Below are 14,428 nucleotides of genomic sequence, written 5' to 3' on the forward strand. Positions count from 1 at the left end.
TGGGTGGGAGGTTATGGTTTGGGGGAGTACAAGGGAGCAGAGGCTGTGGGGCTGAGGCGTTTTAGCCTGCAGTGGGGGCTGAGTGGGAAGTTGTGGGGTAGGGGGGCAAGAAGGGTTTGTGGGGAGGTGATGGGGTGTGGGGCTGAGGTGTTGCAGGTTGTAGTCGGGGCTGGCTCGGGGATGGATGGGAGGTTATGAGTGGGGAGGTGAGAATGGAGAGTGTTTTGAGAGGGGAGGTCATGAGGTGGGTGGAGGGATTGAGATTGAGGAGTGGCTGGGTTGGAAAATGGCTAGAGGTCGTGGTGTTGGGGAGGAAGATGGGTGGGAGGCTTTGGGGTGAGTGGTTTGGGAATGGGGGATAGATTTGAGGCAGGCTAGGGGGTGGTTGTCTAGTCTGGTGGGCAGGAGACTTGGACAGGGACTGGGAGGCTGGGTTAGGGATGAGTGAAGGTTATAAAGTGGGTTTAGGGTAGGCTGAGAGATGGGACGGGTGGCATGCTGGTGGTAACTAGTTGGGGGGAGGTGGTAGTTTGGAGGGATTCACTGTTTTGGGGATGGCTGTGGTGGCATTTTATGGTGTACATTTGGGATGAGGCACTGAGGTGGCAGCAAGTTGAGAGGAGAATAGGTGCTATTAGGAAATGGGGAGGGGAGGGGTCATGTGGGTATTAAGGGTTGGGATGGGGCAGGTGATTGCTTTGGGGAACAGGCAGGCTGGCGACCAGAGAGGGGATGTTAGGCAGTAAGGGCAGGTTCAGGGTGCAGCTGGGAGAGATGAACTGGTGTGGAGGAGATGTTAGAGCATCGAATGGCAGATTGCGGGGGGACAGGTAATGAGGTAGGATCAATGAAATGGTTTTGGAGTTGGGATGGACCGGAGAGGTAACCATGGTGTATAAAGTTGGTGATCTGGGTTTGATGTTAAAGATGTGATGAATGAATGGTGCCTTTATCTGTCTATTCAGCAGTGATACCAGTCAGCCTAAAGAATGGGGCCCGAGTAGGCAACTATTGGATCTCCATCAGTTGTTTCAGAGCAAAAGTGCTAGCAGTCCCAGAATATGTCAGGGCATCTAGGCCTCTGTTGAGATGTGATGTGTGAACAGTGTCACTTTCTCCTACCATGTGGGTGATTTTATCCATCAAGTCTAGAATTCTGTGGAGTTCCTGGTCTTTTTGGGGGGTTGTTTTTTTTACTTCCTTTCCAGTTATTAGCATTTGCAGAACTTGCTGTTTAGGCCATCTGGGTTTTGCCTTTTTGTTTGGTTTTTTTTTTTTTTTTTCCCCTCCTCGTATGCCACATATTAAGACCCGTAATTAGAAACAGTGGGGGGAAAAAAACCTCTTGATAATCTTCAAACATTAGTTCTGTCATATAAATGGAATAACAGGTAAAAATCAAATTAAATTTGTAATTAAATTAATTAAACTGTAATTAAATAAATAGCTGTAACTTTAGACCAGTGCCTATTTTTAGCCTTGCGTGTTCTGTTTGTGCCATCTTTTGTGATTTTGGAGGAATATTCTTTCTTTTGTAGTCATCCCTGTAACAAGCGTAATTTTCTCTCTTTTTAGGGAGCATAAACCAAAGAACATCCGCTGTGCCATTTAACATGACCAGGCTTGTGTGCAAGTCTGGTATTGCTCTGATCCCCATTTCCCTTTGTCATCCTCCATGAGCAGTCCCCCTCCTGTCAAGTGTGACTTGTGAGGATTTGTTATTGGATTTTCAGCCTTATCCACGTGTGCAATTTATGCCACTTGTAATTAGGATAGTTTGGTTTTGCTTTTTCCTCCTGAAGGAATTAGTTAATAACGGATATTCACACACCAGCTTTGGTTATGTGAGCTCAGCTAGCACAGCTTTTCTCTGTAGAAAAGGCCTTCCTCTTTTAAACCTTTAATAGAGCAGGATTCTTGTTGACAAAGCAGGCAGTGAAATGAAAGGACGGGCTGATGTGTGAGAGAGCTCCCAAGTGCATTGCTGCTTCTACTAGTTATAAGAATGTCTGTATTTTTAAATGTTTTTTGAAGTGACGTACAAACTCAAGATGGATAGAAAATCAGTAGATGTCTGTTGATATGAGGGGGGATTGTTTCTCTAAATAAAGATTTTTTTTTTTTTTTTTTTTTGGTGATGCTGGCAATCTGAATGCAGTGTTTTCCAAATGGAAAACAACTTTAGAGGCTGGGTAGTGCATTTTAGTGTAGGTGTAGGTCTTCAAGCAGTTCACAAGGTAAGATTTTTCAGAGAAGGAACATGAATGTGAATTGATTTGTGACTCCATTAGCTAGGAAATAGCTCAAGTAGTGAGCGTGATTATCTATGTGAGAGGGCAGAAGATCTCTGCAGCTGTAAGTTCTTCAGCTTACCCATCTGTCCCTCTTAAGGAAAAAATTAAACATGGGAAATGCTAAGGCTGTTTAAGCAGTCTTAGGCTGAGGTTCTGCTGGTTGCTAAGCTCATCAGTGGTTTACTGCTGCCAAAAGGAGGAGGTCTCACTCCTTCCTCTTTATCCCTGCTCTGAGGCAGGAAGTGTTATTCCCTTTCTATAGAGCACTTTAATTCAGTAACACATTGAAAAACTCCCTCTGGCCAAAACATGAAGAGTTTTCTGTTGGATTGCTGGAAGTGGCTGTGAAAGAGTTTGAAGAGCCCTCACGCTGAACCAAGGTGACTGCCAGGAGCAGTGAAAACATGGCAAGATCTAATCCTTTTGGCAGTGATGAGCTGTTAGTTCAGCTTAGTTCTTGTAAAACTATACCAAATTCCTTCAGGCCCCCTTGTTCTCTACCCATCCTTTTATTTATATCTGTAAATATTACCAGGCTGTCACTTAACAGAGGTTTGACTGTCAGGAGCAGTGTTTGTGGTTGGGATCTTCTGGTAGGTCTAAACATGGGGGAAATATAGTTGGGGGTTAGGAGTGAGAGCTAGTTTCTTTTGAAAAAAAATTTGCTGTAACCTTTCTGCCCTGCAAGGTTGGACCTTGTGAGAACAGACTGTAAAGATGCATCTGTTTCAAAGTACTGTTAAAGGAAAAAAACCCCACAAGTCTCTTCAAAAAATCTTAAGTGATAAATGGAGTTCTGCTACAATCTCATCAAGGAAGGTGTTGCTCTTTAGCAGTGAGCTATATTTGTTTGCCTGGTAGTTTTATGTCCTTGTAAGGCTGGTAGTTGAACTAGACTCTTCATTTCCCACAGCAGACCTTTCTGTGGTTTATGGGTTTTTTGGGGGCAGCTGTATCTCAAGAAAAAGGTATTTTTTGCAGTTGTATTCTGCAGAAGGGAGAGCAGCCACCATAGTAGCTGGGTAGATGGAGGCACACATTTCAGATGTTTTCTGAAGAGAGTGTTTACACTGAAGGCTGCATCTAGATTTGCTAATGTTTCCAGCTCTGTGAGGCTGAAGTAGTTTTCCCTGGTCTAATTGACCTAGCTGCTATCTCATTTATGCTGATATAGCTACTGGTGAAGCCACCTGTAAACCTGTTTATTGCCACAATCTGTCTTAAAAAACCCAACACCCAAACAAAACCCCAAAACGAACAAACAACCCACCCACACACCAAAACCCAAACCCACATTAGGGAGTTGTTTTTAATCTGCAGTGTTTTAGCAGCCTGGTTTATGGCATGACTGTACCTACTCTATTGGCAGTACCTAGGAGAAAAGGGTCAAGTGTCAGCTTTACCACCAGAGACAGAAATGTGTAACTGTATTCTCTTGATGTGGTTCTGCCATCACTTGAAAACAGAAATGAGGTGTATCTTCATGGCCTTTTATCCATGGCCTATCCTCATGGCCCTTGTATCTCTGCATGGACATGGAGTTGCTGGCACAAAGGAGGAGAAGGCTGATAATCCCCCAAGCCTGGCAACAGACACAATGATGTGAAGAACATTAGCAAAGTGGTTTGTGCTTCAGGGGAGAATAGTTGATTTGAAATTCAAATTATTTGTAATTCATTCTTGATAGATTTTTAACTGTTAAGATTTAGCCAAGAAAGTCTTTGAGGAAAAGTTTACATTTGTAAATGACTGCACTAGATTGATGGCATTAGCAGAAGATTTCTGAATACTGACAATGTAACAGGGAATCAACTGGGAAATTTACCTTCTCTGTGAAATGCATGTTCTTCCTGACTGTAGTTCCTTAAGAAAGCTGGGAGACTTAGAAATCAAAGATTTATCCTGTTTCTTCCTTGACTTCTGTGATTAGGGCTTGACCAATAGCTTGGGTGTTTCTGTATGTAATAGAAGCAATAGTCAAGAATATGCTGTTAGCTCTAAGCTTTGGTACAGCTGTGTGAAATGAAATACAGTGTGGTAGGAGGGTAGTGCTTGGGTTTAGGGTCTGAATAGAACAGGAGACAGGTCATTGTTACTGATCTATGTTCTAGTATGTTTTCTGAGCTTTTCACTTAATCAGTAATTCTGTTTTTTTTCTTCACGGCAGGAAAGTAAAAGGAGGCAACATAGATGTGCATCCATCTGAGAAAGCCCTCATTGTCCACTATGAAGTGGAAGCAACAATTCTGGGAGAGATGGGAGACCCCATGCTGGGGGAGCGCAAAGAATGTCAGAAAATGTAAGGTCATAGCAAGTTCTGATAGCTTTTTCTGGTTTTCATAGAGTCATAAATTCAATAACTCAAAGCATCAACAGCCTGTAAGAAATAATATGTTCTAATCTTTATAAAACTTAGTGCTAGATTAGTAGAGGGTTTAGAAGCCAGGAAATAACATGTCCCTAGAAAAGTTAACATCTAAAAGACATGTTGTGAACTGCTTTTCATCCATGTACTTAAAGGTGTTTTGTAAAGAAGAGTGATTATTCCCATTTTACATGATGGAAACTTGAGGTAGAGAAAAGTGAAGTGATTGGTTCCTACTCAAATGATGGTTAATGTTGAAGCAAGTAATACTATGGAACCTTTTGAGAGCCTTATGCTCTAGCTGTTGGCTTTCCTGTTGTTTTGATCTGTCACCCATCCTAGGGATTTCACTATAGTATCTGCATTTTAGTTTTGCCTGGTATTTTTTTCAAGAGCATTAAAACATTCCCCATTGGAAAAGCCCAGAGAACTATCGTAACTTTAGTTTCCAGGCTGCAAGTCTGAACCTTTCCTAGGTTTGTTTTATCTCTATACTGAATCATTTTTGAAAATTTGAGCTGAAGTGGCTATCTGTGTGAGTGCATGTAAGAAGAATAATTGAGGAAGAAAAAGAGAATTCTTAAATTGTCTCAGATTTTTTAAGATATCAGAAATGTTCATCTGTTTTCAGATGAATCAGCATAACTTGCATCTGCAATGTGGTGGAATTCCTTTTTGATCCATCCTATTGTTAATGCCCACAGAGATTTCTTACTGCTTGTTGCTTGTGAACCTGGCTGCAGGTCTGCTAGAGCTATGGGAGACTCCTGACATTGCATCTGCAGGCTCTGCAAAATAACTTTCTTGTGTAGTCAACATCTATAGGTGTTTCTCATTTTGGATTTTTTTGTGTATGCGGTACGCCTTTGCAGTTGTGTGCACTTTTTTGGGTGTATTGCAAATAAATTACTGTCTGCTGTGTCTGAGATGATTATAAGGGATCTGTTCATACAGCTGCATTTGCTGTTGCTGCTTGTCAGCTGATGGGCAAGTTACGCTCTGTCAAATCTGTTTGACAGTTACTTGCCATTTGGAGTTGTAGAGAGCCACTGCTTTGACATTACCTTTGTAAGCCATGGCACAGGCATTGAGGGCATCAGGATCATTTCTGCTTCAAGAAATTCATGATCGTGTAAACACAAATCAAAGACTGAAGATACAAAAGTTTAAAAACTGAAGAGAGACCTGTCTGTGTTGCAGCATTCGGCTAAAGAGTCTTAATGCAAATACAGACATTGCTTCCCTGGCTCGAAAGGTGGTTGAAGAATGCAAGCTCATTCACCCCTCCAAACTTGCAGAAGTAGAACAGCTGTTGTACTACCTGCAGAATCGCAGAGATGCCTCAGCGGGAAAAGGTAAATAATCCAGGAACAAAGTAGCTTGGGACTGAGGTGCTTCAGCACTGAAAAACTACTGTGTGAGGTTTTTCTAGCTGAGGTCCTAACCTGCTGGATGTACGAGTTCTCCAGAGATAACTAGAGTGGGGAAGATGTATAGTTAAATCACACTTGGAAAAAATTACAATCTTGGAGCGAGATTGGGGGAATTATCTTTTTAACAACCAAAGTTTATTTTTTTTGGTTAGTTAAACCTCGTATTGATGCTTCTTACTGGCTGCCTTGTGCTTTAGCAGGACTTGAGAAGTACAGATTCCGCTATTTGGTGCAGCCTCTTCATAGTGCGTCTGCACTTGCAGTGACATCAAAAGACTGTATGAGGATCTTCCTAGAATGATCTCCATCATCACCTTTTGGAAGGGTAGATAGTGTTCATAGGCTGAATTTGCACTGTCTGTAAAGCTGGAGTGAGGAGTTTCAGAGCCTGACAAGCTGTGGTACAGTGTAGCAGACAGCTTGGGGTAATTCTTGTCGTCTTAAGTTCCTGGCATCTTGGTGGTCCTGTTTATGTCTTAAGTTCATCTTAAACTTTCTGCTCAGGGGACAGTTTCATATTCTACATCTGATCCTGCATTACCTCGTGGTTAGCAAGGTTTCTTGCAATCATGAAATGGTAAGCTTTGTTCTCAAGTTGGATTCTTACCTTAATGGGATGAGTTTAAAACAAAGATTAATATTATTTATGTGCTTTGATTGTAACTGCTTTGGGTGTTTTACCCTCTTTTATTCTGTATATGTGTGTCTTGGAGTATCACAGGGCATCTTTGCCACAGTGTACAAGCAGAATCAGAGCTGCTGGAGTATCTCACTGTGGAAGTGAGTTTTGTCACTCTGGGCTTGCACTAAGGTTTGTTACCCTCTGTCTCCCCAGCTGACTGGGCTGTAACTGATCATTTAGACTGAGGAGTCAAAAGGCATCTGAGGGTTTATTTTGCTCTGTGTGGGCTGTTCAGTGTCAGAAACCTGACATACCTTAGCTGTGTTAGTCTGACAGGTCAGCTGGACACAAGAGGACTTTGACCTTGATTTAACCAGAATGTTTACTATGAGAATAATGGGTATGTTTTTTGTCTGTGAATATGCATAACTTAACTGCAACCATGTCTTTTTCTTTATAGAAAAGAAAGAGAAATCCAGTAAGCCAAAAGATCCACCCCCATTTGAAGGAATGGAGGTAAGTATTGGTGTTCGAAGAGAAATGCAAACCCCATTTACTTCTTAAGTAAGCAGTTATATAAGGGAGGAGGGGAGAGGAAATGCTGAATTCTTGGGGTTTTTTGCTTCTTGTTTTTTAAACAAAGAACTTTGTTTGGAAATACTGCACAATGGAATAAAAATCATCTCCATAAAGGGTAAAATATTTGACTTTCATACTTCTCCCTCCAACTATAGCACGCAGCATGACAGCAAGTGAGGTCTGGAACATCGGACAGGACACAGGGAGTCGTGTCTGAGCATCCTTTGTTTTTTGTAATTAAATCTTCTCAGATTTCCTGGTGTTCATTGGCACTGATTCTGGATGTGTTGAATTTTTTTTTTCCTTGTATTTTATTTTTTCCTAAGATCTTAACTCAAAGCTATGCACTCTTTTGTCTTGCGATTGAATAACATTGTGATTGATTGTGTCGAATTGACATCTCTCTCTCTGTGAAACTCTTGCTTATGACTGCTTTCAGATCGATGAGGTTGCCAACATCAATGACATGGATGAGTACATTGAGTTACTGTATGAGGACATTCCTGACAAGGTGCGCGGCTCTGCCCTCATCCTGCAGCTGGCTAGGAATCCTGATAATTTGGAAGAACTGCTTATCAATGGTAATTTTAAAACCGAATGGTAGCTTCTTTTAGTGTTGTGCTGTTTATCTGTGGTGCTTTCTTCTCAAGGGAAAAGTAATTCACCTTTAATTTGGGATTTTCTGCAGTTTGCTAGCCTTTGCTTCTCAGTACAAAATAAGCTGGCTGTCAAAGCCCAGTTGGATCTCTCTACAAATGGATGCTTGTTAGACTGTTTTTAGGTGGGTCTAACACAGCAATCTGTTTTTTCTGATCCTGGTTACTTTGATGCTAAATTAACTTCAGTTGGCATTGCTCCTGGAGACAAGATAATGTTGAGTTGTATCCTGAAGATCAGGAAACTTGCTTTGAAAATGGGATTTGCAGGCTGACATAAATATAGGTGTCCAGTTTCTAAGAGAATTAATAAATTGAATGTGGATGCATCACCAAAGTATTTCACTTGCACACCATACTCTTTTTGCTTATGGATCCATTTAAAAATCTTATTAGAATGCATGATAGGACATTCGCATTACTGTGATTTTGTGTCTGCATACAGATGTGCAGTGCCATGTGCATATTGAGAGCTACATCAGTGCGGAATAGGGTGTGTTTGTAAATATGTATGTGTACACGCATATACATTCGCATTTCCCATTGCTCCCTCTCTTCTGGGGGGAAGAAAGGACCTTATAGTCTGTAAAGGTGTCAGACAAAAGATAAGGGCAATCCAAACCAGACCTCCAAAGTGATGGTAGGTTCATATCTTGTTAATTTAGTAATTTTTTTCCTTACCCGCTTTGTCTCTTTTACTGAGCCCTTATACCCCCACATTCCTCGAGTAAATGATGAACTTCAGTATGTACTCTACCCATCCTGCGATGTCAGCAAGCGAGATTACTGTAAGAATTGGTATGGGAGGGGAATGGTAAGCCATCAAATAACGGTTTGTCTCCATGAGTTGTTGTGAATATTTTTGTGCTTGAAATTGCCAATTGCTGCTTTTCTTGTTCTGATCATGCAACATAGTGTATGTAAGAGGGACTAGATAGGGGAAAGTGAATGGAAAAGATAAGTGATTCAGAGAGGAATAGTAAGCTGAAGTATGACAAGAAGAAATATAAACCAAGTTAAATAATACAGAGTTGCTATGGAGGGGGAAATAAATGTAAAGAAGGGGATGAAAAATGATAGTTGTCAAGGTAGAATTTAAAGTGGATTTGGAAGTGAAAGTGGTGATGTTTTATGTAGGGGCCACAGTGTAGCATGGAACATACAGCTGGCAGAGGCCACAAGATCTTAAGGTTAGTGGTAGTTTTAAGATGACCTTAGTGTTTGGTTGCAGTTTCCTTGCATGTAGCCTCTTCTTAGGGTTTGTGACTGGATGATCACCCAGGGTACTCTCTATTTTCATACCATCTCCAAAGAGAACTTGTGAGCAGTGTTAGATGTTAAAGTGTGATACCTCTGAAAATCTTCCACTAGAAAACTGATAGATATAGAATAAGTTGTATTCAAATTCTGAGTCTCACGAGACAAAAGGAGGTGGAATGCTGATGCTCATCTAAATCTTGTTTCACTTCAGAAACTGCCCTGGGTGCATTGGCTAGAGTGCTGAGGGAAGACTGGAAACAAAGTGTGGAACTTGCTACCAATATAATTTATATTTTCTTCTGCTTTTCAAGGTGAGTGCAGAGTCCCTGTGTATAGGGACATAAGGAACTTCTCTCTGCTTAGAGGCTTTTCATTTGTTTTCTGCGCTGCACTACAAAACCTCACTGAAACAGGAAAAAAATTTCCTGAGGCGGAAACACGTGTGTTATAAATGACAAAATGGAGGCACAAAAAGAACCCCATGCTGAGGCAGTGTGTAGTCGAGCTGGCAAGAAGCTAGTAAGGATTCTGACCCATAGCTTATGGGCTGAGCTGCCACCTTTTATTTCCCTCAGCATTCCTACAGGGAAGAAATGTTATTCAAAACCAAAGTGAGTGCTTGCTTTTATTTAGATATGCCAGTGTTCCAGCATACCCTGCCTAGAAATAATTCAAATGGAATTTGCATTGCAACTTGATTTTAGACCTCTCTTATTTCTGCTGAGTAGAAGGTCCTCTGAAGCACTTATAATATGAAAAGCATGGCTGATTGGAAAACATTTTCCTTTACGCATGAAAAATGGGAATGTGTTTTTATTTTGACTTGGAACAACAAATTGTTGCTTGTCCTTCTACAAGTTTGGAAAAAATATTTGTGTTTTCAGGAATTGTTTTTGTTTTGAAATAATTTTCCAATTGAGAAGTGTTATAATGGGGCACAGAGCAAATACCTGTTTTTAATACTTCATGTGGTGCAGTGTTGGGATGTTGCTACCATAGATGTCAAAACAGATTTGGGGTGGTTTGCACTTATTTTTTTTCCTCACAGGTGTTTTTTCTTCAATGTAGTTTTTCTCAATTTCATGGAATAATCACACACTACAAAATTGGAGCTCTGTGTATGAATATCATAGACCATGAACTGAAGAGACATGAGCTTTGGCAGGAAGAACTTGCTAAAAAGAAGAAAGCTGATATCCTTTTGATATGCTGGGACAGCTTGATGGCTTCTGACTTGTCTTCATAGCTGTTGCTGAGTTATACGAGATGAGTGCACAGCAACTTCTGTGAAAGCAGTAGAATTTACTAGAAAGTGCAAAATACAATTGCAGATATGAAGAAGACCAAGAGTGATAAGTTTGGGCTGCTGAAGAGATTAAGCTGAAGTTACTAAAACAACACAAGAAAAAAAGTTTTATTCTATCAGCACTATGTCTTAGGAACATTTTTGCTGACTATTAGGATGTAATACATCCAGGACTAGGAGGAGGAAAAAAAAAATGATGCTGTAGATTACAGGTGTAGCAAGCTGTTGCTGAGGAAGTGTCTTTATACTGGCTATTCCATAGATCTCTTGCTTTTTACTAGTGATTGAATAACACCTTTGAAGACAATAGTCATCTAGACTGTATAACTTTTATCTGAACTCCTTAACTTTGGCAATTTACTTGATGAAGATCCTGACAATCAAACCCTGAAAAAGGACTATGAGAAAACTTACAAGAAATATCAAGGGCTGGTTGTCAAGCAGGAACAGCTACTCAGAGGTACCAAATCCAAATATCAAATTATTTCCTTGTTGGTGAACGTGGGTAGAGGGTTATATTGGATGCTTGTTATAACTGGGATGTCTTAAACATACTGAATGTGTGGATGAATATGGAAGAGCGTTGCCAAAGAACAGGGAGAAGATGAGTACTTAATCAGATTGTTTGACAGTATACTAACACTTTTAAAAGTCATCTGTCAGTCTTAGAGGAAAAATAGCAAAAGTGATCCACTTAACTTTTCTTTGCTCATGATGTTGGTTTGGGAGGAGTTGGGTATTTTGGTTTTGTACATTTGATTTGGTTTTTTTTTTTTTAACTTAGTCTAACTTAGCCTGTATCTGACTGAGGCTGAATAGCTTTCACTCTATCTCAGTTTTTGTACTAAAATACACTTAATGTTAGATTGAAATGATCTGAGTGGCAAAGCTTTTCCGGGAAGGGCTTTTTAATGGTTCCCATTGGAACTGAAAGAAAAAAAAATACAAAAATCTTCTAGTGATCATAATTTTTTTGTTTTTTTTCAAGGCCACTATTAGAATTAATCTTCTTAATGCTTCCTAAACAGGAATAAAAAGCATTCATGGTCAGTTTCCTTCAAAATGCCTTGGGAAGGGAGTGGAATGCTTCTGAAAGTCTTGTCTGAAGCATGTAATGTGTATATAGAGACTTGTTTAATTTGCTTGTCTTTGATCTGTTGGTATGATTTGTATTGGCCTTTGTTAGTTGCACTTTACCTGCTCCTAAATCTTGCTGAGGATACTCGCACTGAGCTGAAGATGAGAAACAAGAACATTGTTCATATGTTAGTGAAAGCGCTGGACCGTGATAATTTTGAGCTGCTTATCCTGGTTGTATCTTTCTTGAAGAAACTCAGCATTTTTATGGAGAACAAAAATGATATGGTAAGGCTTATAGCATTCTGCAATATTGGAAAGGTATGGACTCTGAAAACTTTGTGTGGTTGAAGGGAAGAGGGAGACATCTCTATCCCCACCCTAAATATCCGTAGCACTGATTATCCTATTTGTTACTAGTAAAATGAGTACAAGAAAAGTACAACATCCTGCCATAACATACTGCAAAAATTTTTGAAGAACTGTCATCCCAAACAGTGAAGCTACCTCAAAACACGATACATGAAATTCCAAATTTTGAAGTCAGTATCCCAAAGTCTTGTCATACCCCCACTTCTGGAGATGCCTATGACCCTGCCCCTAAACTAGACTCTTTTTGACAACATATTATTGACTCTGCGGTGTATTGTCTTGGAAAGAGAGGTAGTTATCCTTTTGCAGTTTGCTAGTTTTCTTATTTCCTAGGTCAGCTTGGTCTTCAAAGGCACCTCATAAAGTGTTCCTTTGTGCTGCCAGTAGCTCTTAAGAACTGGAGGCAGTGTTATTCTTCATAAGCTTTTTTTTTAGGTGAACTCTCAAACTTCTGAAATTGTAGCATATTTTTTTGTGACTTTAGGTCTCTAGCCAAGTATCTCTTTTACTGATTTCCCAATGGCTTTTAGTAGATACAGGCCTTCACTTCTGTGCCTTATGCCAGTTTGTTAAATGAAAATGATAAATTTTCCTTATCCAAGAGGTAATCAGAGATTGATGTTACACTTAGATTGTGAGATGAAAAGATGCAATAGAAAATTAATTGCATCTTTGTTACTGGAACTGTCATTTGCATGCATATGCACTGAACACTGCAGACTAGGTATCTCCCTTATTTATGTATGGGTATCCTATTTCTTAACAAAAGTCAGACACCAAGCATGCGTTTTTGGGGGAATGTAGACTGTTTATTAGGTGATTGGTCATTGATTTAGTTTATACTTGTGTAGTGCCCTGAAGGACTTTATTAGGAAAATAAGGATTAGCTCTCCAGCCCACTGATTTGCTGGCACACTTTCCACATTCCATTTGATTTAGTGGAAAGACAAATGAAACAAAATTGTTGAATTTATTTTATTGCAGAGTCTTTTAACAGTTTTGAAAAGACTTTTGAAAAGGTTTGTATGCTTCAAGTCAGCTGTCTGTTTGAGCATTTCTTACTGATGATACTTTTTTCTCCACAGTATTATTAAGGAAAGCTACCAATGAAGGAGAAGGTGTTCTAATATTTATATCAGGCGATAACACAAAAATGTCAAAAGCAAAATGAACCAAGATTAGTTGTTCAATGCCTGATTCTAAGTAAAACTGAATAATCCACGTATATTTATAGCACATTCTTTCCTTTGGTATTCAAGTGCCGTATTAAATTCAAAGCAGTGAAGTAGGAGTTCTTGCTATCTGATTGGTTTTCATCAAAGGTATCCAGTCAGTTGTTTGATTATTGCACTATGCCGTGTGGGGAGAGCTGTAGTTTCTTTTCTTAGTATTCATTCAGTGTGTATTTATAACTGGAAGGCTAGTTATATACATGCAAAAGTTTGAAGAATGCAAAGTAATTTCATGTGCCTCCTTCTGGTCAAAGAAGGTTCTGGGAAACAAAAAAATGAATGCATTTAAAAGATTGTGTCAAATAAAAGCAGAGAAATGTTGCTTAGAAGAGGATAAAAACTTTCTGAAGTCTTGCCAGTCAACGCTCAGTTGTCTTTTCTGGCTGGTAAAGTGAACATGATCTCAGGAACTGATACCACTTCTCAGTTCCTGGATTCCACTTTTTAATTTGAAAGTGATACGTGTTTCAAAATGACTTTCATGCTTTTACTAAATTAATGTACAGGACAGCATGCCTCTTCTGAGAGCACATGCAAAGTTCTGTCTAGGGGTTCATTTGAAATTCATAATGAAGGGTCTCAAATTCTTTTTGGATGCCAATTTTCTGTCTGTCTTGGTTGGGTATCTCTTTGACTCTAATGTCAGTTGCTCCAGAGTTGCTTGTGTTTAAGTTTAAATGAGTTCCCCCTCCTCAATCTAGTCTTGCAAGTGATGTCTTGACCACATTCTTGCAGTTTTCCAACTGTGAGGAATATTTCCAAGACATCTGAACTCTTAGGTTCAAAAACTTTTTTCATCAACATTACCCAGTAACCCAATCTGGAAGACTTCAACCACAAAGACATAAGCAAAGCTGCTTCAGATGAAAACGCACTGATAGTCACTATTACAGGTACAAATTGAATATGTATTTGGATGTGTGTATGTGTAATACATAACACACTGAAAGGGCTTTTAAATTGAAGACAAAGCTAAGTTTGGATGGGTATGGATTTTTCTTTTTCTTGATCTACAGGTTGAAATGGATATTGTTGAAAAACTTGTGAAAATGGTACCCTGTGAACATGAAGACCTGCTGAACATCACTCTTCGACTCTTACTAAATCTCTCCTTTGACACAGGCCTGAGAAATAAAATGGTACAAGTTGGTCTGCTTCCCAAACTCACTGCACTTCTAGGTATGGGTTTTTTGATCTTTTTAGCAGGGACAGTGCAGCTGTTTGCATCATGA

At 39.8% G+C, this 14,428-nt stretch overlaps 1 protein-coding gene across 2 annotated transcripts in view; it reads left to right on the forward strand.

Moving 5' to 3' along the window:
• The window catches only part of KIFAP3 (kinesin-associated protein 3), a 72,591-nt gene that overhangs the window by 329 nt on the left and 57,834 nt on the right, over positions 1 to 14,428 (forward strand). Inside the window, exons 2-10 of one of the 2 annotated variants that reach the window (XM_010581524.1) lie at positions 4,462 to 4,593; positions 5,860 to 6,014; positions 7,175 to 7,230; positions 7,733 to 7,874; positions 9,421 to 9,520; positions 10,278 to 10,402; positions 10,877 to 10,975; positions 11,702 to 11,880; positions 14,213 to 14,375. In XM_010581524.1, the coding sequence (XP_010579826.1) occupies positions 4,462 to 4,593; positions 5,860 to 6,014; positions 7,175 to 7,230; positions 7,733 to 7,874; positions 9,421 to 9,520; positions 10,278 to 10,402; positions 10,877 to 10,975; positions 11,702 to 11,880; positions 14,213 to 14,375 (1,151 nt within the window). The remainder of the gene's footprint in view (positions 1 to 4,461; positions 4,594 to 5,859; positions 6,015 to 7,174; positions 7,231 to 7,732; positions 7,875 to 9,420; positions 9,521 to 10,277; positions 10,403 to 10,876; positions 10,976 to 11,701; positions 11,881 to 14,212; positions 14,376 to 14,428) is intronic. The other variant, XM_010581533.1, reaches the window with a different exon arrangement.

Source organism: Haliaeetus leucocephalus, unplaced genomic scaffold (genome assembly GCF_000737465.1).
Source record: "Haliaeetus leucocephalus isolate CR32 unplaced genomic scaffold, Haliaeetus_leucocephalus-4.0 Scaffold76, whole genome shotgun sequence".
Classification (NCBI taxonomy): domain Eukaryota; kingdom Metazoa; phylum Chordata; class Aves; order Accipitriformes; family Accipitridae; genus Haliaeetus; species Haliaeetus leucocephalus.